The following is a 23,688-nucleotide window of genomic DNA, read 5'->3' on the forward strand; positions in this document are numbered from 1 at the left end:
CCGATTCGGTATATTAACCGATTCGGTAACTCTACCGAATCGGTAAATGGTCCGATTCGGTATATTTACCGATTCGGTATGTTAGCGATTCGTTAATTTACCGATTCGGTGTATTTCCGATTCGGTATTTTACCGATTCAGTATCTTTACCGATTCGGTGAAATTACCGATTCGGACGGATTTCTGGCTCCTACATCCCGATGGCTCGATACCGCTCGGTAACGGCCGAAAATCGGTATTTTCGGCCGTTACCGATCGGTATTGGGCCACCTACATCGGGCCCAAAATACTTAACAAAACAGTAAGGAAAAGAAAACGCAAATATTCAGAGACAAGTGTAAGAGAGGTATTATAAGATGTATCTACCTGCTATTAGGTTTGTAGACTTTGAATGGAGTTAGCATGCGCTTAAGAGCAACACCATGTAAAACCACCTACCAATTTTCTTGATCAACATATAGGCAACCTGAGCCTTGTTAAAATTTGTCTTAGGGATCCCGTCTCTTCTACACTGATCCACCATACTAGTATTATTATTGAAAGCTTCTGTATGAGTATAGATTACTCTACACAACTGACCCATCAAACTCTGCAGACTTTACAAGCTCTTTGACAGTCCTCCTGGGAAATTGGTGGATAACCTAAGCAAGTAGCGAGCACCCTGAAAACTATATGAGGGATGACTTCAGTGAGTGAAGAACCTGATATCCCTGGGTGGTTGGTCCTACCAACATTCAGTCCAGGAGCCTGTGCTAGGTATGGTTAATACAATGAAAAAGGAAATGGACATCCAGCACTCATTCATGGCTGGGATAGTCAGGAAGATGCTAATGCCTTTTGCCAAAACCAAAAGATCGGCCTGCCTAGGGTGACTGTAGGATATTGGCGCAAATTGTCGAGGCCTAAAAATTCTCAAAACGATAATGTCCTCAATATTAATTAATACACATCGTCCCATGGAAGACAATAATAGAAAATCTACAACCAAATAAATGCTATTTTTTAAAAACAATATTTAGGCCACAATATTTATTTTATCTTTGTTCTGACAGTGGCAAAATCATCTAGCCATAATGGAACATTCTGACAAGCCCTTCTAACAGATTACTTTGAATACTGAGACACTTTCCACAAATAGACCTTAGGCTATATTAGAACAACTTTTTTTATAGAAGTTACTTAAAATGGCTGACAAAGAGTAAAAATAGAGAGCATTTGGAATGAGTTTTAAGATAATATTCAGACAACTTGAGGATACCTTTTCTCCCGGTAATCACACTCTCAAGCGATTATCCTCTGAATTTCTCCTACAGCAGTGAGACACCCCAGGATATTTGTGCGCTATATAAGTTTCCTAAACATGAACATAATCATAAACATCCATACTATATCCTTGAAAAGTCTCAGAGTACATCTATGGATTTTCTGAGAAGAAATGCTCAGGATTCAAAGGCTCCTTGCAGATGTTCGAATATAACGTGGTATTGTATATTCAAAGGTAAAGAGGGGTCAGCCACTGGAATTTACATTTCTGGGAAACCAGAAAAGAAGTTTCCTGATCTGCATACCCTGAGCAGGACCTTGGACTAGCGCCAGCTACCCCGTTCCTCAATTTCTTGAGAAGTGGGAGAAGGATTACAAATTACTAGGGGAAGAAGACAACTGTCCTGATGTCACTATCACAGTTGTGAACGTGACACCAGGATGGCTGTCAATCCTCAAGGCCCTCCATCTTCCACATATATGAATGAATGAACATTCGGCCAGTTAGTTTCTGGCACGTTGTCCGGTTCTTTAATCGGAACAGACAATGGGACAACTATCAGCTGTCTACTCCTCCTTGTCCCACAGCCATATGCCATTGGTGGGGGCCAGGGCAGAAAGGATGTTTCCCCCTGGCCTATGTGACAGGTTAAGTGGCTGGGGTCATAGGTCTCTCCCAGGCCCTTGGGCAAGGCTGGGTGGGACAGGAGAGACATACACTTCCATGGCACAACAGACTAGTCCAGGCTATGCTGCTCTATCCTGTTTTGTGAGGTATTTGGAATTGTAATGTGGAGTTGATTATATCAATTGTGCTGTTCTAGTTTCAGCAGATGAGTAGCCACAGATGTGCACCATCATGTGATCTGTTGTACAATTGTAGGTCTTGTTCCCCTTTGATTTACATTCTGTCAAGTTTGTGATGTAAATTTGCACCATGTTTTAGATTTCGCCATTCCTCTGCCTACAGTGAGGCAACCTTTTGAAACATGTTCCACAACACTGGGAGTGTTTGTATTTGTTTGGTAGTGACTGTGTACGAACCCGGTTTTTGCATATGTTGTCATTTGGCAGGTGGTGTCTGCTACTTCTTTGCTTAATTGCAGTGTATATTTTCTTGAGCGTGGTCGTGCTAATATGATGGCAGTGAACAAATTCTAGGGTTTTGCTAAATATGGGCCATATTTATTAAATGGTTGTGTCACCCTTGCACCATGGAACGAAGTGCATGTGAGACACAACCCTTAAATGTGATTTATCAAGGTGTGTATGGCCACTTTGCGTGGCCCTGAGTAGCTTGATAAATCCAGAGTAAAGCAACGCAGTGCAAATCGCTGGCTTACGTTACTCTGCCCGAGGGAGGTGTTCCATGGGTGGTGCGTGGGTATTCCCATGCAAAATCTATATATTTGACTCATTCCCAGATTTACCAAAAGTGTTAGACCTGGCAATGCTCCAAACCTGCTACGCCTCCCTAGGTGAGGCTTAACGAGGAGAAATGTCTGTTTCTCCTTGTTTTTTCCTCTTTCTATGCGTGCTGCAAGAGGAAAATGCCTCAGGGGATTGTTTTTGTGCAGGAAGGGGCTCCTTCCTGCACAAAAGCAATCTATTGGAAATTTAGTAGGTTTGTCTAACTTCCCGACTCCATCTTGCCTGTTTTAGGAATACACCCTTATTGTGATTGGGATTATCATTTCTCTGGTTGTTCTCCACTAAACAAAACAAGAACAAGATCATGTTTCAATAGAACTGCCTTCTCCATTGACGACGATGAGACCTTTGCCATATGAGTTTGTGATTTTGTTTCATTTACTCTCTAGTGAAGAAGCCCATCTTGAATGCAACTGCTGTTAATGAAACCTGTTTGCAATGGAGATGCGCTGGCGAAGAGAAGATGTACTTAGTAAGTGGGGATGATATTTAGATATATATATATATATATATTCTTTCTATTTAATGATACATAATGGGTCATTTTCTGTACCTTGGCAAAAATATAGTGGAAACTGAAGTTGTTTTATATGTTTTGAATTCTCACTGCAAAATTGATAGAATAAAATGCATTTTTTTGAAGATATTAAGCAGACCACAAATTACAGAGATTTAAATATGTGTGTCAGAAGGTCAAATTCAGTCAGTGTCAATTGGACTTAATAAAAACAATACTTAGCTATAGTTTTTTTGTTTTTACAACATTCTAATAACTTTTAACCCCTTGTGTTCTCCTAAAATTAAATATGTCCTCTCAGAGTGAGGAACTTGATCAATGATGGAAATGTATAATTGTGGTATCTGTGCAGCCCTTGTCAAGTACCCAAGCTGGTCAGGGGTTTGCGCATCAGAAATGAAAGCAAGGGCAAAGACAGAACAAGCATTGGCAAAGCCATAGGGTGTGGCCTTTGTACGAGTACCATAGTTATTTTATATGTTAATTTTTCAACCATAAGCAATATACAAACAAAATGGCAAAAATACAAAATACATAAATATATGGGTGGTCCGGTAGGTCAGGCACAGCATGAGACTAGAACTGAAATCTCAGCATCTCTCCACAGTGTTCAGGCAAAATGCCATCATTGACAGAGCAAGACAGATAGTGGATGAAGAGCGTTAACCCATTGCTACATGCTGTATGCTGTGGTGGGAGGAGGCAAATGTGAATGACACTTGAACATACCAATAGATGATGACAGCTGACCTAAAAGCAGCATGTAGATTACCTCAAAATGGCACAATCGGGGTTAGTTGCATTACGTATCATCAGCATACATGTAGTATGAGAATTTTGATTGAGGATTTCTGTGTGTTGTTCCATGTATAGATTGAAGAGCATTGGTAACATTGTAGGCCTGGGCGGTAAACTTCCCTCCGTTCATGGAATTTGCGGAGTTTTCAAGCTACATAGAGCACACGTTTTTATCCCTGTTCGCCAATGTTAAGTTGGTGAGCGCGAGCGAGGAAAATCCAAGGCTAGACCACCTCCCAGCAAGATCTCTCAACATGGGCTGTCGCAAATTGTCACCACCACTCACATTGAGAAACCTTCCGTTCTCATTGCAGAAGCTGCTACTCAAGTTGAACATCTACTCGAGTGGCAGAAAGAAGCAGTGCCCTCTTGCGTTGCGCATAGTGCTGTTCGTGCTGGAAACACTAAGCACTAAAAATCAGCGCAACCAGGGTGACTTAATGCACTCTGCTGCTTGTGGAACTCCGCGTTGCATGGCATAGTTTTTTGGGCACTTCGCAGAGTTCCGCATACCGAACTCTGTGAATTCTGCTCAGGCCTATGAAATTGTATATCCTTGCGGAACACCTCTGTCAATGTCAGCTACTACAGATTGGGTGTTTAGTTAGATGGGTTACATGGGATCGTTCAGTTTCAGCTCTACTTACACAGTTACACATTATTTAGTCTCTTTTTCTAAAAAACTGATTATAAAAAGTTCCTGGATTCTATTCAGGATATGGTATGTGATAAACAGTCACTATGCCTAATCTCATCTTCCTTTTACTGTCTTTGGTCTATTTTTCTGGTTCTAGTTGCTTAGGTAGCTGATTGTCTTAATCTTCCTATTGTAGCAGATATCACTGTAGGTCACAGTGTTGTATGTTAGCTGGAAACACTGAAACTATCATCCTTCTAAAGTGATTAAAATACCTTAAGTTGGGTAATAATTCCCATTGTCAAAATATTTAGGGGCCTATTTGTCAAACCGGCATGCAGTGCAGCAAGCGAACTTGCTGCGCTGCATTACAGGGCAAGGGCAGTAATGCATTGCATTTTACATTATACTGTGTATTCCTGTCTTTTCCCAGTGCTGACACACAATGTGCTGCCTAGCACCAACACAAGCACCTTTGCACCATGGAGCAAAGGTGCCTGCTTTGCAAGCAGGTTTATTTTTGTGCAGGAAGGGACGCCTCCTAGCACAAAATCAAACCACCTCTTCTATGTGTATTGCAAAATGCAGGGAAAAAAATATAAGTTCGAGGCATGTAAGCTGTAGATCACATGGTTTGCATAAGATCGCCATCTAGTGTTGGGTCCGGATGTTTGCACTTTGTTTTTCTGGAGGAAGTATTCCCTAGTCACGAGGTAGGGGACTCCTCCCTTAGGTGATAGTGCGCATGGTCATCGACTCCATCTGCACATTGTTTTTTCCCGCCATCAGGTTTGGTTGTAACTCGCTGCGCTCTGGTTTGACGTCAGTCCTGTGGTCCTTCTCGGCCCATATCACATTCACATTCGATGGTATTGTTTCCGTTCGTGTTCCCCTTTCTTCGCAGATCGTGATTCCTTAAGACAATTCTGATTGGAGAGCTCATGGTAGGCCGTCGGGCCTAGCCCCTGGTTCGACTCACAGTCGATGGAACTAACTCCTTTCAAGTTCTGTCCTCGGTGCCACACGAAATACCCTTGCACCGACTCACACGAGGTGTGCAATTTGTGTTTGTCACCCGACCACAGAGAAGACCACTGCGACAGGTGCTGAGCTTTCCGCTCCAAAAAACTCTTCACGATCATCGGGCCTGGCAACGCGACATACAGAGGCAATAAACAGGTTCCATTCTGGACCTCTTCGGACCTCAATTGGACCTATCGGAGCTGAGGAGGAACAGGAAGACATGTTCGTTTCCGAAAATAGCTCTGATGAGGATGAAGACAACATGCATGGACAACGGTCAATGAGTACAGTCCCTACCTCGCTCCACCTTCCACTTCCATAGAAGAAAAAGGCTCTGGACCAACCTGCGCCCTCCGGCCCCGGTGGGCCCCGAGAACAAGGTTCCGAAGCCAGGCCTTTGGGCTTGCCACCGAAGCATAGTAAAAAGCCTTTGAGCTCTGAAAAGCCCCATGCCAAGTCGGGCACCGAGCCAAAGACTTCGGAGCTGAGGAAAAAGTCTGGTACCGAACATCCTCCGTAAGCACCGAAACAAACTTTGGATCTGAAAACTCCGGCCAAGAAACCATTGGCGCAGAAACATTCGGAGCCAAAAGACACGGAGACGCCGAAATCACCTAAAAACATGTTTTTTGGTGATCCGCTTGACAAACTATATCCAAAACAAAAAATTCTGGCTATACACCCAAACACTGGACATATCACCACTAAAGTGACTTTAAAGAGAGGTGCTAATACAGAAGAGGAATGCCACATACCATTGAAAAAGAGAACTGTCAGGACAAATCCTTCCCCTCCTCTTCTTTCTCTTCCTCCACCTTCTCTATCCCAGACTATACCTGTTCCAACTTCACCTGTGCACTCACTACCACACACACATGACAATCAGAGTGAAAGGGATAATAATGATGACGATCAGCCTGGAGACGTGTGGCATGACTATAATACTAATTCTCCCATGGACAATAACCCGGACATATATCCTACAAGGCCCTCTCCACCAAATGACAGTGTAGGATTTGTTGACTTGCTAAGTAGGGCTGCTACTTACCATGGAGTCTGGCTACACAGAGAATCTCTTGAAGAGGACTTCCTTCTCGAGACACTACACAACACACAAAAGTCTACACACATGTTGCCCATGGTGAAAGGCATGACTAGACATGTAGATGACATTTTTAAGGATCCTGTTAAAGCACGTATCCTTACCCCGAGGGTAGATAAAAAATACAAGCCTGCCCCATCAGAACCAGCCTACATAAAAGGTAGTTTCTAATGCACGTAAAAGGGCAAACTCCCAGATTACTGGAGACGATTCACCACCAAATAAGGAGTCTAAACTCCTTGATGCTTCAGGAAAAAGGATAGCCTCCCAGGCTGCTAACTTCTGGCATATTTCTAAAGGCGGTTCTAGCACGCTATGACCGTGCACACTGGAATGAAATGGAACAACTCATCCAATTTCTTCCTCAAGAACACAAATCCAAAGGGCAAATCGTGGTTCATGAGGGACAGTTCATTTCTAATAATCAAATTATATGTTCCCTAGATGCTGCCGATACATCGGCCAGGGCGGTGAACACTAGTGTTCTTTTAAGAAGACAAGCCTGGCTGCGCATATCAGGGTTTAAACCGGAGGTTCAGACCTCAATATTAAACACACCTTTTGATAAGGTACACCTTTTTGGGCCGGTGGTAAACACTTCACTCGATAAAATGAATAAAGATACTGAAGTGGCTAAATCCATTGGAGCTCTTCAGTCTCTACAAGGGCGTGGTTCTTTGTGTTGCTCCTTTTATCAAGCAGGATCCAAAACTACTTCCTCTGACACTGCGTCCACCTATAAGGGCAATAATCAACCCTCAGGTTCAAAGGGTTACTTTCGAGGCAATTACAGGGGAAACAACGACAAGGGCAGAGGTCGAGGTTCCAATACATGTACCTCGCCAGCCAATACAAAACAGTGACTTGCCCATAGTTCCCCCGACCACGTAACACCTGTAGCAGGACGACTGTCACAAATTCTACCAAAGTGGCAGCCAATAACAACAGACAAATGGGTTCTTCAAATTATCCATTCTGGTTACTGCCTGGAGTTCTTCAACACTCTTCCAAATATTCCCCCAAATGGCACAGACCTTCACCGGATCACCTAGACCTTCTCAAACAGGAAGTTCAATCCCTGGTACTAAGACATAGAGCCTGTACCACCTCAACATCAAGGGTCGGGAGTGTACTCCTTTTACTTTCTATTTCCAAAAAAGGACGGCTTTCTCAGACCCATATTGGATCTCAGAGAACTCAACCTTTACATACAGTCAGACCACTTTCACATAGTAACACTGCAACAAATACTTCCTCTTTTTCAAAAGGGTGATTTTCTTTCAACTCTAGATTTAAAAAGATGCCTACTTTCATATTCCAATCCATCCGGTTCACTGCAAATTTCTCAGGTTTGTGGTAGCAGGTCAACACTACCAATTCAAGGTGCTCTCATTAGGAGTCACCACTGCCCCCAGAGTCTTTACAAAATGTCTAGCGGTAGTAGCTGCACATCTCAGAAGACATACATGTCTTTCCCTTTCTGGACGACTGGCTCATCAAAGCCAGCGCATATCAGCAATGTTGCAAGCACACTTCACGAACCATTCAGCTGCTTCAACAGCTAGGATTCTCAGTCAATGTGTTAAAATCACATCTTCAGCCAAACAAGGTTCAGGAATACCTAGGAGTCACTCTAGATACTCAAAAGGCACTAGCGTATCCCAATGTAGACAGAATTCCAAACATTCAGGTGCTCAATCTCAAATTTTAACTCACTTAGTCACTTCCGGCTCAAGTGTTTATACAACTGCTGGGAATGATGGCATCTTGCATCATGATCGTTTCCCACGCCAGGTTACACATGCGTCCACTTCAAGAGTGTTTAGCCAGTCAGTGGAACCAGTCACAGGGTCTATTAACTGATCTAGTGTTGGTAAGCGGCCATACTCATCGATCTCTGCAGTGGTGGAACACACAAAACCTGTCAAAAGGGCAGCCGTCATAGACCTGATTCAACAGACAGTGTTAAAAGCGGACGCATCCCTTACTAGCCGGGGAGCTCATCTTCAACAACACACAGTATAAGGGCGGTGGAGCCTAGAACAAAGGTTGCTTCACATCAATCATTTAGAACTCATGGCAATATTTCTAGCACTCAAAGCCTTTCAAGGTCACCTCTCTGGCAAAGCTGTACTAGTCCGAACCGACAACATGACAGCTATGTATTACATAAAGAAGCGGGGGAACACACTCACTCCAACTGTTCCACTTACCCCAAGACATCTGGAGGTGGGTGATACACAACAACATTTATCTCTTAGCAGAACATCTCCCAGGAGCCAATAATCAGCTATCAGATACACGAGTGGGAAATTCACGCTGAAGTTTCCCACCCATACTTTCAAACTTAGGGACTCGGAGTCCCTCACATAGACCTGTTTATAACACCCAAAAACGCAAAATGCCATAGCTTCTCCTTCATGTACCCACACCCGATGTCCAAAGGCAATGATTTATGGAAGAACTGGTCAGGGATATTTGCCTACGCTTTTCCGCTTCTCCCACTCATTCCATCAGTGGTTCGGAAACTCAGGCAAACATCACTCGCGCTAATACTAATAGCTTCAACATGGGCACGTCAACCCTGGTTCACAATCCTGTTGGAACTCTCTCTGGTACCACACCAAAATTTACATTTAACTCCCAGTCTCCTCACTGGAGAGATCCGGCCACTGGGCCTGATTTCTATACAGCCACACCAGAAGGATATTCGGTCTGCAGATTTGACAGACAAAATAAAAAAGGTGGAGGACTTGCAATCATTTACCGGGAAAACTATTTTATCAAATCGGAACTAGCCCCCACCAATACCTGTGAAGCCTGCTGCTTCTTGTTATGATGTAAGTTAAAATCTTTAGTTTACTTACCTAGTGTCTCCAGTACAGTTCTTATAATTCTATCTTACCTCATGTTGGAATTGTCTTACCACAGTGTTCTGTAGAATGTTAGGCACACAACACTCGACCTTTGGCAGTTCCTGCTGGATCGTCGAGGGTGTTGGATGCCAGGTTACTCTCTCCACAATAAATACTTCTTTCACAACTGGAAGTGTTCTCGTCTTCATCACAACATTTTTGGCGACGATTGGCGTTTCCTCGACGTTCCATGAGAGTACTTGGTGATCCCTGCGTTGTGTACTCTCTCTTGCTGTTACATCGTTTGTATTTGATTTCTCAGTGGATGGCTTAAGTTGCAGTGCTCATCGCTAGCTGTAAGAAGTGGACACTCATCTCTGAAGGTATTTTTGCGGTGTTATTTTCTGGAAATCTACTGAGGGATCTTCCACTTCGGAGCTACGCGCTCGAGAGCAGACCAACTGCCTTTTCCATATGTCATTGGTATGCTGAAACGCATTTAGGCATTGGCTGTGGAACACACAATGCATACTACGCGTGCTACGTCACACATTACGTTTACGTGTTATGTCACAAGTTACGTTTACGTGCGGCCATTTTTAAAGTTCTTTAGTACTTTCAGTGCTGATCGTTTTTCCGGCAAAGTTGTTCAGAGGCTCAAACTGATTTTATTAACTGCATCCGGTAAGTTGTTATTCATCTAATCTCAGCGGGAAGCGTTTTTTTTTTATAGAATACATACGTCCGTTTCACATCAGTGCTGTTTACTTGCACTTTGACGCTATATTCTTTCAAGTTTTGTTTGCATAGCCGAACTAAGAGCCTGATTCATGAAGCGAAAATGAGGTCGCAATAGCTGCGAAAATGCTATTGCGGGCGCAATTCCATAATCGGAATTCACCATGAAAAAAGCGAAAACACAGAATTGCGAAATCTTCGCAGAATCCCGGCAGTATACCTTTTGCGATTCGGAAATAGCGAGAAATCACGTATTCTGCGAAAATAATAATGAATTTGCACATTCCTCGCAATCGGGATTCATGAAAAATCGCAATTCGCGAAAAAAACCAAAATCGCATTTTGCGAGGCACAACTCAGAGCAGATGGTAACCATCAAACCCATAGTGAAAAAAAAAATTCAAAAACGTTGGCCTATCCGCAACTGGTGCAGGCCTGACCAAACACACTTAAGGAGAAACAGAGCAGCATAAGTAGCGTCACAATGCCTGGAATGTACATGGTGGTCAGGCGGCGAAGGCTACAGCGAGCAGCACGGAGGAGACGCAGAATCCAGGCCAGGATCTTCCACCAGCGGGTCACCCTGCTGGGCCAAACCAGAGAGCAAATTTACGCAAAGTACCGCCTGAATGGGGCAATGATCATCAAGCTAATTCAGGACCTTGACCCCCTGATGCAGCACCCAACAAGGCGGACCAATGCCGTGCCAACACATGTCCAGGTATTGTGTAGCCTGTATCTCCTGGCCTCCGGGAGCTTCCAGGGGATAGTTGCGGCTGCTGGGGGGATATCCCAGCCCACCATGTCCCGCTGCCTAGGGAGTTTCCTTGACGCAATGCTGACCCAGCTACACCACCACATCAAATTTCCTACAAGCCAACAGGAATTGGATGAGACCAAGCTGCAATTCTACAATGTTGCGCATTTCCCACACGTGATAGGATGCATTGACTGTACCCACATCCACATCTGCCCACCAGCTGCAACGGAGTACATGTACCGCAATCGCAAGTCCTACCACTCCCTCAACATCCAGATGGTCTGCAATGCAAAGACATACATCACGGACATAGTGGCACAGTACCCGGGGAGTACACATGACTCATTCATATTCCGGCACAGCGGCCTCCACACACGACTGGCCAGGGGAGACTTCGGGGAAGGACACCTACTTGGTAAGTACACTTTGCCCACAATGTCACACTGCGATGATGTAGCTGCGCTGCACAGGCACTCACCCTCTGCTCCTCTCATTCAGGTGACAGTGGCTACGCCCTGCGTGAATACCTCCTCACCCCATACTTCAACCCTGCTACACCACAGCAACGGCGTTACAACGTTAGCACACATACGCACAAGGAATTGCATTGAGAGAACATTTGGGCTACTGAAGAGCAGATTCCGCATACTTCACAAGACAGGTGGGGCCATGTACTACAGTCCTGAAGTTTGCTGCCGCATTGTGGCTGTGTGTGCTATACTACACAACATTGCTACCAAGCGCCGGATACCTGTCGACATCTCTGGCAGTGAATCGGAAGGGGACGACCGGCCACCTGCACATGCGCGCCATGCACGCGGGGAGAACCCAGCTGAAGGCCACAGACGACGCAACCACATCACAATGAACAGTTTCTAGTGCACCCTCTCCCCTCACCCAACAAATCACAATTGCATGCAAAATTTAAAATTGACACAACGCCAATGTGGGATGCTAAATAAAATATAATTGTTTGATTCACAAAAAAGGTTCCTGTTGCCATCCTTCAAATGCTAACAGTATTTCAGCATACTGCTGGGTCCAATACACAGGACAGGCTTATGTTCAGCCTGTGCCTGTCCAAGTACCATTCAGTCATGTGCGCCTCCGGCGCGAAGCACCCGCGCGCCTCTCTGGCTCCACCTCAGGCTCCGCACGTGTCCCTGCAGTGGGCCTGGTGCTGCGCCTCAGCGCCCCTACGTGTGAGGCAGAGTGGCTGCTCACACTTGATGTCCCTTCACTGGCATCATCACCCCCGACAGTGGCAGGTAGAGCAGGGTGAAGTGCGGTCACAGCAGTGGTCAGGTGCTCAAGTACCCTGGCCACATCCTCGCCGCACTGTATGAGCTGCTGCTGCTGCGCCAGGGACCGGGGCGATAGCTGCGAGGTGGCATTGCCCACAACATAATTTGACCGTGTGTAAGCCGTCAGCCGGATCAGTAGCTGACGGTGGCGGCGGCGGGCTGTGCTGCGCTGCGCAATCATTGCAGCTGTGTTGGCCTCCATGGCTGCAGTCATGCGGGCCATCCCCTCACCCACACCTGCCATGGCTGCCGTCATGCGGTCCATCCGGTCCCCCACACCTGCCACATTGCGGCCAATGTTGTACAGCTGAAGCTGTATGGCCCCTTGCCGGCGTGCCTGCAGCTGGTGTATCCTGAGCATGCGACGCTCCACACTCATGCTCGGCAGCCGCTGTCCATTCCCCCTCCTGGTGCTGGGAGCATTTGTCTGCAGGCGAGACCTGCCACGCCTGCTCTGCTGGCCTGACACAGTGGGTGGCCGCTGTGTCGCCGCTGTTGCGGGACCTGATGTTGATGCTCCTGCTGATGGTGGAGTCAAGCTGGGCATTGCTGGTGCGGCAGGGGCTGGAGGCACACTGGTGGTGGACCTGGCTGCAGAAGTTGTTGCTGCGGCAGGGGCTGGAGGCACATTGGTGGTGGACCTGGCTGCAGGGGTAGTTGCTGCGGCAGGGGCTGGAGGCACACTGGTGGTGGACCTGGCTGCAGGGGTAGTTGCTGCGGCAGGGGCTGGAGCCACACTGGTGGTGGACCTGGCTGCAGGGGTTGTTGCTGCGCCTGACGCTGGAGGCTGTGTATGTAGCGGAACCTCCTCCTCATCCTGAGCTTCCTCATCTATTTGCAGCCTCTCGCTGTCGCTGCTGTCTGCGCCACCTGTGAGGGGAAGTGGACGTTCATTAGTTGCATGTATCTGTCACACATGCAGTTGCTACATGCATGCTGGGTGACATTCCCTGACTGCCTATGGCTTTGCGTACTTTTGAACCTGTCTGGCTGCATTGGGGTACTTCTACATTGTGGCCACACTACATGTCCCACAATGCTTTAGGGCATTACCTGATGTGCACCGATGGCATGACTATGGAACATTATGGGAGGCTATATGGTCATGGCCATTCATAGGGGACAGGGTCGCAGTCGCATGCCACTTACCTTGGATGTCTTGGGTGGGGCGGGATGAGTCCAGGCGGGTCACTCCGATGTATGCCTCAGCCTCCAGCGTGTCTTCAACTCGATCCTCCAAGGGGGTGTTTGGAGGGACTGTAGGTCCTCCCCCTCCAGTGCCCAGGGACTCTCCAAGCCTCTCAGCTACCTTCTCTTTGGCACGACCTCTGAGGTCGTACCAACGTTTTTTAAGTTCATCCGGTGACCTGTCGGCCACACCCACAGAGTTCACCGCGAACGCTATGCCCACCCAGATCCTGCGTTTCTCCTGCTTGGGCACCCTCCTTGAGTCCTTCCCGAACAGTTTGGAGTGGTTCTCCACCACCCCTTCAATTAAGTGCTCCAACTCCTGCTCGGAGAACTTGAGCTTTCTCTTCCGCCCTGTGGTGTTGCTGGGCCCAGGTACTGCCTCCTCAGACATAGCTGCAGTGTAGTTTCAAAGTAGTAATCCAAGGTGGATTGCAGGAGCTCTCCCAGTTGCTGACTCGAGGTCTGCCTCACTGTGGTGAATGGGGGTGGGAACTGGCTGCTTCCTGGTTGTGATGTCATCACTGTGCTCGAAATGCGACTTCCCGTTTTCCCGATCTCGCGATTTTGCGATCTCGCTTTTTGCGATCTCGCAATTAGCGATATCGCTATTTGCGATATCACAAATCCGACACGGATGTAGCCGGAAATAGCGATTTCTCTGCGATTATCGATAATCGCAAACGGCTGTTGCGGCCGCGTGCGAATCACTTTTTTTTATCGCAAAACATCATGAATACCGTTCTGCGATTTCTCAATTGCGATTCGCAGTTAATCGCTAATTGAGAATCGCAGAATCCGGTTTTCATGAATCAGGCTGTAAGTGCATCCACTGCTGTTACCGAGTGCAGAACCTCACGGTGATCTGCACACCTGGACTTTATTTTGGAGGAAAATGTATTATATGTATTTTGTATTCTTGATGCTATATTTCTTACGATATATTTGATTATTTTGTTTTAGTATTCATTGTATTTTACAGGGGTATATTTACAATATGTGTTAATCTCAGTCCAATGTCATCATGCCACCTTTGTTTTTATCTACCCCAGGCACTCCAAAAATTGTTTGGGAAGATTGGTTGTGTATGTTAGAGAATTACAATGTAGCGTTGGATGGAGTTAATTTTTCACCAGCTAGGAAGAAGGCACTTTTATTGAGCGCTATAGGGAGTGAGGGACAACTTATTTTTAAATATCTCCCTGTTGCCATGGTCCCTAAAGGACAACCTATGAATAATGAATACTTAGAAGCTGTCAAGAGATTAGAGATCAGATTTGCGAAGGAAGTCAATATAGTTATGTCCGGATACAAATTCTATACCCAACCACAATCTGAGAATGAAAGTATTGATGAATTTGTATCAAGATTACGGGAACTTTTTGTAAAGTGTAGGTTTGGCACAATGTGTGATGAGTTAATTCGATATCAGTTAGTGGTACAGTGTAGGAATAAAAAAAAAAACAAGAGAGGTTGTGGGCAGCAAAAAATCCTACACTCAAGGAAGCTATTGATTTAGCTAAAGTGATTGAGGAGTCACAAATATATATTAAAGAAATTAGCAAGAGAGATAGATTACCAAATAAAATTGCAAGTACCAGTTTAGATGAAGAAGCTGATGTTAATGCTGTATCAAAATAAAATGTGAGAAGTGGGAATTTGTATGGGAATGTTTCTAAACTTAAAAACCGTGTTTGCGGTGTGGAAGCCAATATCATTTGACTGATTTAAAAAAATGCTTTGCTCTGGATCAGAATTGCAACAAGTGTGGTCGTAAAGGGTATTATGCACGTATGTGCAAATCTTCTGACTTGTTGGATAAACCTAAATCCAAAGTGAATGTTGTACAAAATGTTGTTGAGCATATTTTACCAATAAAAAAAGGATTTTAGCACTAGCAGAAGAATTTGATCTTAGTTTAGTTAGTGAAACTGGTCACGATTCACGTAGACTAATTAGACCTTCAACCAATTTTAATGTTTATCACAAAGATGTTTCCCTAATGGTTGATTCGGGTACTATGTTTACACTCATACCGGAATCAATCTTTAACTCACATTGGGAAGGTGTTTCTCTTTCAAACAAAGACATCAATCCAGTCAGTTATCAAGGGGAACCTATTCACATCCTTGGTTTCATGAAAGGTGCTATCAAATTCGGTACTAGATATATTGATGGTAAAGTTTATATAGCCAAAGATGGTCCTCCAATTCTTGGTTGGATGCATGACTTCGATTTGAACATAATTATTAATCCTAGAGCACCAAACCAAATTATAGTGGTGGATGGCGATATCCAAATTGATCAAATTCTACAGAATGCTCACAGTAGTTTTGACCCTTAAGTCGGACGGTCGTCTGAGATTCTGTATTGATTTAAGGTCACTCAACCGGGACATTGTAATGGACACCTTTCCGCTACCAAATATTACCGAATTGTTGCAGTCCATTGTTAGTGCAAAATGTTTTCAAAGATTAACTTGAGGAGTGTGTACCTTGAAATCAAACTTCACCCCGATTCCAAGGCACTCACAGCATTCATCACCTCTGAGGGCACTTTCCAATTCACACGTATGCCATTCGGCTAGGCGTCGGCGTTGAGTGTCTTTCAGAGGATGATGAATAGTCTCTTTAAAAACATTACAGGGGTAATTTATTTTCAAGATGATGTCTTGATTTCAGGTAAAACGGTGGAGGAGCACAACTCTATTTTGAAGCAAGTGTTATGGAAACTGGAACATATAGGTTTGACAGTTAATGAAAACAAATGCAAATTCTTAACTGAGGAGGTTGAGTATTTGGGGTACACAATCTCTAGTGGTGGTTTCACTCCCAAACATGACTTGTTATTGGCTATTAAAGATGCACCTTATCCAAAGGATAAAGATCAATTGCGGTCTTTCTTAGGCTTAGTGGAATATTATTCCAAATTTGTGAGATCTTTTGCAGATGTTCTTGAACCGTTGAGGTGTCTGTTGCGAAAAGGTGCTAAATTTATTTGGGCAAAAGAAAAACAAGAAGCATTTCCCAATGTTAAAGACAAAATCTGTGGTGCAGGAATTTTGGCCCCATTCACTCCCAATTTCAAATCAATATTGACTGTGGATGCTAGCCTCATGGGAATAGGAGTAGTTCTTTCTCAAATTCAGAAAGGTGTTGAAAAAAACATTGCCTTTGCTTCCCGTACTTTGACACAAGCTGAGAGGAACTATTCTGTTATTGAGAGAGAGGCTTTGGCTGCAGCTTGGGGAGTTGAGCACTTCAGAGTGTACCTTCGGGGTTCGAGATTTTGTTTGAAGACTGACCACAAACCTCTTATGAAAATATTGTCAGCTGGAGGTGCAGGTAAAGGGTCAGCTAGGTTGGCACGTTTTGCAGCTAGATTGCAGGAATACTAATATAATATGATTTAGTATTCATTCAAGGATGGAGGAATTCACAAGCAGATTGCTTGTCTAGAATGTCCTTAGAATGGGAAGTGGTTGACAAAGAAGTGGTTAAAAAATTAGCGTCTGAAGAAGCAATGGCAGTAGTCGATGAAATTAATGATTGTAATTTGGGGGCCTTTTCTAAAGAACAATGGATCCAGGAGATGCAATCTGATAATGTAATGAAACAGGTAATTGTGTTGATCAGGATGGAGCATCTCGAGAAAGTATGGTTCCTTTTGTCATAAGACCTTTTTGGAAGGTGTTGGATGAATTGTCCATTAGTGGTCATGAGGTCATCATGCAAGGAGATAGGTTTGTGCCCCCCTCAGGGTTACGTCTGCATATTTTTAAAATTGCACATGCGGGGCATCTCGGGCAAGGTATGACTATTAGGAGAATTAAACAAGAGTTTTGGTGGCCGGGAATGGATGAGCAAATTCATAAATGGGTTGCAAATTGCCTGTTATGCAAAGAGAGTGAAAAAAAGACTTAGAGTTGGAAATCAAAAAGTGTTGGGACGGGGCGTGGCTAGCAGCCGAGCATGGCGGCCGCTTAGTGTGAGAGCTCCCGAGGGCACTGCAGCCTTCCAGTAAATCCGTTTCACTTATCCGCTACTACGCACGCCTGAAGCGGCGGCGTTCGAGTTCGGGGCCGAAGCGGTGTACCCGGTCCAAGTTGCAGAACAATCGGCACACCGGAGCCCGAGTTACGTCGTGTGGCGAGTGAGGGCCTACGACCAGCGGAGAAGCACCGGTCTTGCGTACCATCGGGGCCCCGGCGGAAGTGCAGTGCGGCCGGCCGAGGGAAGTGACAACACCCCGGTACCTGCCGTGAACTTCGATCGAGCCTGGCGACCTTGAGGACATCCCTCGGTGGCGAGCGGACTGCGGTACCACCCAGCGGGACCTGGGCAACACAGTGGTTAGTGCACCCCAGCCTTATCCGGCGGACCCCCCCCCCTCCCCCCCCCCCCCCCCACGGAAGCCTAGCGAGCTGCACAGCGCTGCGGAGGACACTATCACACCCCACGTGTCAGCGGGGGAGTAGGGGGACGCCGTGTTGCAGGACAGCAGCGCGGGAGTACAGGAGGGGACCTCGGAAGCCACATTCACCCAGGCGCACCAGTGGCACCAGAGCAGAACCAGAGGCCCACCACGCGGTGGCCTGACCAGTGTGCGGGGGGGCGGAAACCCAGGTCCGACGTCTACACTAGCCGAGGTGGTACCGAGAGGCAGACCGACACGACAGAATAGGAGCGGGGTCGCAAAGGCCACTCCGTCCCAGCAGTAGAATATCGGGGACGCAGAAGCACATCATACCAGTGGCTCAACACATCCCACGCAGGCAGCCAGTAAGACTTGCTTAAACGACAGGGGGGTCGCTCTGTCCGCCTCCCGCTGCAGACTACTCTTTGGCTAATCTCTGTCTGCGAAACTCCCGAAACCACGTAGGTCGCGACGGCCTATATTTTAGCCCTGGTCCTCGCTAACCCCAACACCATGGCGGGTAAAGGCCTCAGGAGCGGGTCCACACAAGCTAAGCTGGACAAGTTCGCCTATGGTCACCAAGGACAGCAGCAGTCCACGGGACGACCCTCCACAGGGCAGACTCCAGACGCAGATAAAACACCAAAAATAACATTGGAGGACATCATGAGAACGCTCTCGGAGGTGAAAACTACAGTGGGCGCCATCTCCTCGGAGGTCTCCCTTCTGCGAGCGGACTTTCACAAGATGGCGGAGAGGGTGTCGCAAGTGGAAGTGGTCACGAAGTCACTTGTGGAAGACACCTCGGAGCTACAAATGGTCATGGAAAGGATGCAGAAAGTTACCAAGCTCCTACATGACAAGCTGGACGACCAGGAAGGGCGTTCGCGACGCAACAACGTGCGTATCCTGGGGCTTCCGGAGACGGAAGGGAAAGGGGCCATGGACCTCTATATTGAAGATCTCATCAAGAACAAACTCCAGCCCAAAGGCCTGTCCCACTTCTTTTCAGTGGAGAGGGCGCACAGAGTCCCGGGGGGCCCCCCCAAGACGGGAGCAGCTCCGAGACCAGTACTGGCGCGGCTCTTTAATTTCAGAGATAGGGATGCCATATTGCAGGCGGCAAGGAATTCACCGCCAGTGCGGATTCAGAATGCAACCTTGGCGTTTTTCCCTGACTACACGGCAGAGGTGGCCAGGCGACGCAAATCCTTCACGGAGGTAAAGAAGGCGCTACGAGACAGAGAATTACCATACTCCATGTTGTTCCCGGCAAAATTGCGGATAGTGGCCGAGGGGAAGACTTGGTTCTTCGACACGCCGGAAGTGGCTCAAGAATGGCTGGAGGGCTGGAGACCAGCAGGGCAGCGACATCGCTCACAGCGGGACCGACCGCGACACAGTACAGACAGGACATCACCCAGCCAATCCTCCCAACCACCACGCCAAGGGGGCGGAAACGGCCTGGACTCGGACCTGGAGAGAGACCCGCTGGACTCCGGACAAGGGGCTCCGAGGTGACACTGGACTATACTGCTTTTGAGACTGTGAGGGCCGCGGCGCCGTGGCTCGGACGCGGCTGAGTAGGGTGGGCACAGGCAGTGCCCGGAGGGGACTCACCTACCCCACGAGCAAGTAAGATGTTGAGGGGAGGGTTAAAGCGCTCTGCACAGTTGTCCGTGGAGCAGGGTAGCAGGGAGGGGGGATGGGATTGAAGTTTTCATGTTGAAATGTTTTCTTTTGTTTGTAGTCATCGTGCCACACCTTCAAGGGTCTATCACCCGAGCACTTGCGTATCCCCTATGCAGCATAACACAGGTCAGCCCATGGATCACGCCACAGCACACGATGGGTGCAAAACTCCCTAGTCAGCCTTATGGCCAGGCCACTTAATCACACGCCCGCAGGGGCCACCTCCACGACCAGGGGGGTTCCCCCACTACGCATATTGACATGGAATGTCCGGGGCCTGGGTGACAAAATCAAGAGAGGTCTGGTCCTCCAGGCCTTAAAACGCCAGAATCCTGATATGGTCCTCTTACAGGAAACCCACCTCACAGGGTCCACCTGCAAAGCCCTAGATAGGCGTGGCTACTCAATGGCGGTGCACGCAGACTTCACTACTGGATCCAGGGGAACAGGCATACTAGTGAGAAAGTCTTCCCCCTTCATGGTGACCCGCAGTGTGGCGGACGACCAGGGTCGCTTTGCCGCGGTTCATGGGCAATGGGAAGGCAGAGCGCTAAATGTGGTCTCAGTATATATTCCCCCAGCCCTACACTCTGTGGCACTACCAGCACTGGGCAAATTCCTTCTTGATCTCCCCGATAGCAACACGATTATAGGGGGGGACTTCAATGCTGTAATGGATCCACTTCATGACACCTTTCCCTCCAGAACCAGATCGCGAGGCACGACGCCACTGTCGGACTTCGCGGAAGCCCTGGGCCTGGTTGACCTATGGCGAATGTTGCATGCTGAGACCACTCACTACACTTACTACTCGGCAGTACACAATAGCCTATCTCGCATAGACTACTTCATGGCACTAGGAGTGGGACCAGACACTATAGACAAAGTGGACACACTACCCAGGGGGATCTCAGATCACTCTCCAATAGTCCTGTCACTCACCACCGGGGGGACACGGAATGCTCGGCTCTACCCAATCTACCCCAATTTCCTAAAAGTCCCCAAGATTCGGAAAAAGCTCAAACTAGTGACGACACAGTATTTTGCTGAAAACACCGGCACGGTGGAGTCACCCTCCACCCTATGGGAGGCATACAAGACAGTCCTCAGGGGGGCGGCCATCGCTGCGATTACGGGACATAAACGGGACTCACGTAAAGAACTCAGTGACTTGGAACTGGCACTCGACACAGCCAATAACGCTCATATGACGAACCCCTCCCCATCCACGACACACACCCTCATGGTCCGGCAGCAACAGTACCTAGCACATCTCAAAACGACAGAGAAGGGGTATATCGCAAACACTAGACATAGGATTTACGATGTGGGCAACAAAGCGGGTCGTATGCTGGCATGGCTAGATAAGAGAGGGATTGGAGCGAGAGGTATTCATAGGCTTGACACTGAAGATGGACGAACACTGATACGCCCAGCAGAAATAGTCGGCGAACTAGCGCGTCACTTCCAAAAAATATACACACCGGAACGGAGGGTCACACGACACTTAGCGACGGCAACACTCACAGATATTGCTATCCCCAGCATAGCGCAAGCGGATAGAGACACCCTAGAACTAGACCCGACGGAGGAGGAGATCCAGCTAGCGATCCAAGCGCTACAGTCCGGTAAAGCTCTGGGCCCTAATGGGATACCGATAGAATGGTACAAGTCCGTGGCTTCGGACATCAGTGCCCCGTTGTTGGCCATGTATTTGGAGAGCAGAGACAGACTAGAGCTGCCGCTGGATCAACGCACGGCCACGATTGTAACAATACCCAAGCCCGGGAAGCCCCCGACGGAGTGCACCTCATACCGTCCGATATCATTGTTGAACATAGAGGCCAAGGTACTGGCTAAACTTTTAGCCGCCCGCTTGCTACCCCACCTCAGTACGTTAATCCACCCTGATCAGTCGGGCTTTATGCCCCACCGGAGCACTGCGATGAATCTTAGAAGAGTCCACGGAGTGCTGGCGCGATCGCACCTCCTCACGGAACCGGCAGTGATCCTCTCCTTAGACGCCAAAATGGCGTTCGACCTGGTAGAGTGGGAATACCTCTTCATGGTGCTGGAGCGCATGGGATTTGGGCCGAAATACATCTCATGGATAAGGTTGCTTTATGCGAAACCCGTCGCACAGGTGGTAGCCAATGGCCACACGTCACCGAGGTTCCCTTTAGGTAGGGGGACTAGACAGGGCTGCCCCCTGTCCCCCCTGCTTTTCGCTTTGGTACTCGAACCCCTGGCCATCCAGATCAGATCGACAACCCTGTTCGCGGGCATCAAATGGGAGGGGGGATGGGAGGACAAAGTCTCACTGTATGCAGACGACATGCTTATTTACATGACCGCGCCGGAAACCGGCATCCCAGCCCTGCTAGACCTCTGTGACACACATGGACGCGCGTCGGGCTACACCCTCAACTGGTCGAAATCCACCATGTACACGTTGAGAGGCCCGGAGCCAAGACTGCAGGGAAACTGTCCACGGTTGGCGACGTCGACTTCCTTCAAATACTTAGGTATTATCATCGCGAGCGGAGAGGCTGAATTCTTTGTTAACAACCTAAAACCACCCATAGATCGCCTGCGAGCAGATGTTAAACACTGGGCGGCCCTCCCTCTGACGTTGCTGGGCAGGGCAGCATTGTATAAGATGATGGCCCTCCCGAGACTCCTTTACGTCCTGGAAAACACTCCACACCTAGTGCCACCGCGCTATTTCCAGCAGATTGTTGCACTGGTGACTGTACTCCTCTGGAATGCAGGCCCGGCGCGCATAGCATACGACAAGCTGGTAAAAAGCTGGTACGAGGGGGGTATAGCGCTCCCCAACATTCAGCTATATTACTGGGCAGCCCAACTCAAAATTATAAACTACTGGATCCACGCCCCCAAAGACGACCCGGCTTATCGGGCGGACTGGTCACAACTCGGGACGGACTGTATGCTGTCCGTGCTCTACAACAAGTCGCAGTTGAAAACCCTCATTGGTCCAACCAAACACACGGCGGCGTTGTGGCACTTGGCGCAGGCCCGTCTGGGGTGGGCAGGCCGAATTACTAAAATGACGCCCTTGTGGGACATGAAGGCGTTTGGGAATCTGAGAGGCTGCAAGGGGTTTGACCGATGGGACTCCATAGGTATCTCTACAGTAGGGGACCTCTGGGACAATGACTCAGTGATTCCGTTCCCTCACCTGCAACAACAATACAACCTCGGACCTACGGAAACGTTTCGGTATGTCCAGATTAGGCATGCGCTGCTACAGGCAGTCCCTGCTGGCACTGCATTACCGGACTCCTCCCCATTGGAGGACAGACTGCTTACAGACTTCATGCTCCAAAGCGCCACCTCCCTTACCTATAAAAAACTGATAAACAATCTCAAAGACCCCACGCTAAAGCTTAAAGAAAAATGGGAAAGGGAACTAGGCGAGACAGACGAATTTGAATGGAATGAGGCGTTGGCCTCCCCGAGGGAGGTGGGAATCTCTAGTAAGCTACGACTGGTGCAACTCAAAATCCTCCACCGCATTTACTACACCAGGACACTGTTGCACACAATACAGAGAGCGCAACACCCCTTCTGTCTGAGGGGCTGCGGGGAGGAAGGGACACTAATTCACACACTATGGGAATGCCCACAAATACGCGAATTCTGGAGGCAGGTGCTCCGATCCATCTCCCAGGCCCTTAAACTCTCCATCTTGCCTGAACCACGCAAATGCCTCCTAAATATCTGGGACCCCAACGATCTGGGCAGGTATGAGCTGATCTGGGCATCACTGGCACTGACGGTGGCAAAGCGGGATATAGCACAGAAATGGGGGGCGCCGGACGTCCCTACCTCCAGTAGGTGGGCTAAAAATATGGACATCCTAATGGTGACTGAAAGGGCGGTTTATGTACTCAGGGCAGCGCCCCGGAAGTGGAACAAGGTCTGAGCGGCGTGGAACATA

The 23,688-nt window shown here is 47.8% G+C and overlaps 1 protein-coding gene across 4 annotated transcripts in view; it reads left to right on the forward strand.

The window, feature by feature from the left end:
• Positions 1–23,688, forward strand: part of SUSD1 (sushi domain containing 1) — a 767,543-nt gene that overhangs the window by 414,817 nt on the left and 329,038 nt on the right. For all 4 annotated transcript variants that reach the window (XM_086962059.1, XM_086962061.1, XM_086962060.1 and 1 more), the window contains one exon: positions 3,084–3,166. In XM_086962059.1, the coding sequence (XP_086818185.1) occupies positions 3,084–3,166 (83 nt within the window). The remainder of the gene's footprint in view (positions 1–3,083; positions 3,167–23,688) is intronic.

This window comes from Lissotriton vulgaris, chromosome 3_1 (genome assembly GCF_964263255.1).
Source record: "Lissotriton vulgaris chromosome 3_1, aLisVul1.2, whole genome shotgun sequence".
Lineage (NCBI taxonomy): Eukaryota > Metazoa > Chordata > Amphibia > Caudata > Salamandridae > Lissotriton > Lissotriton vulgaris.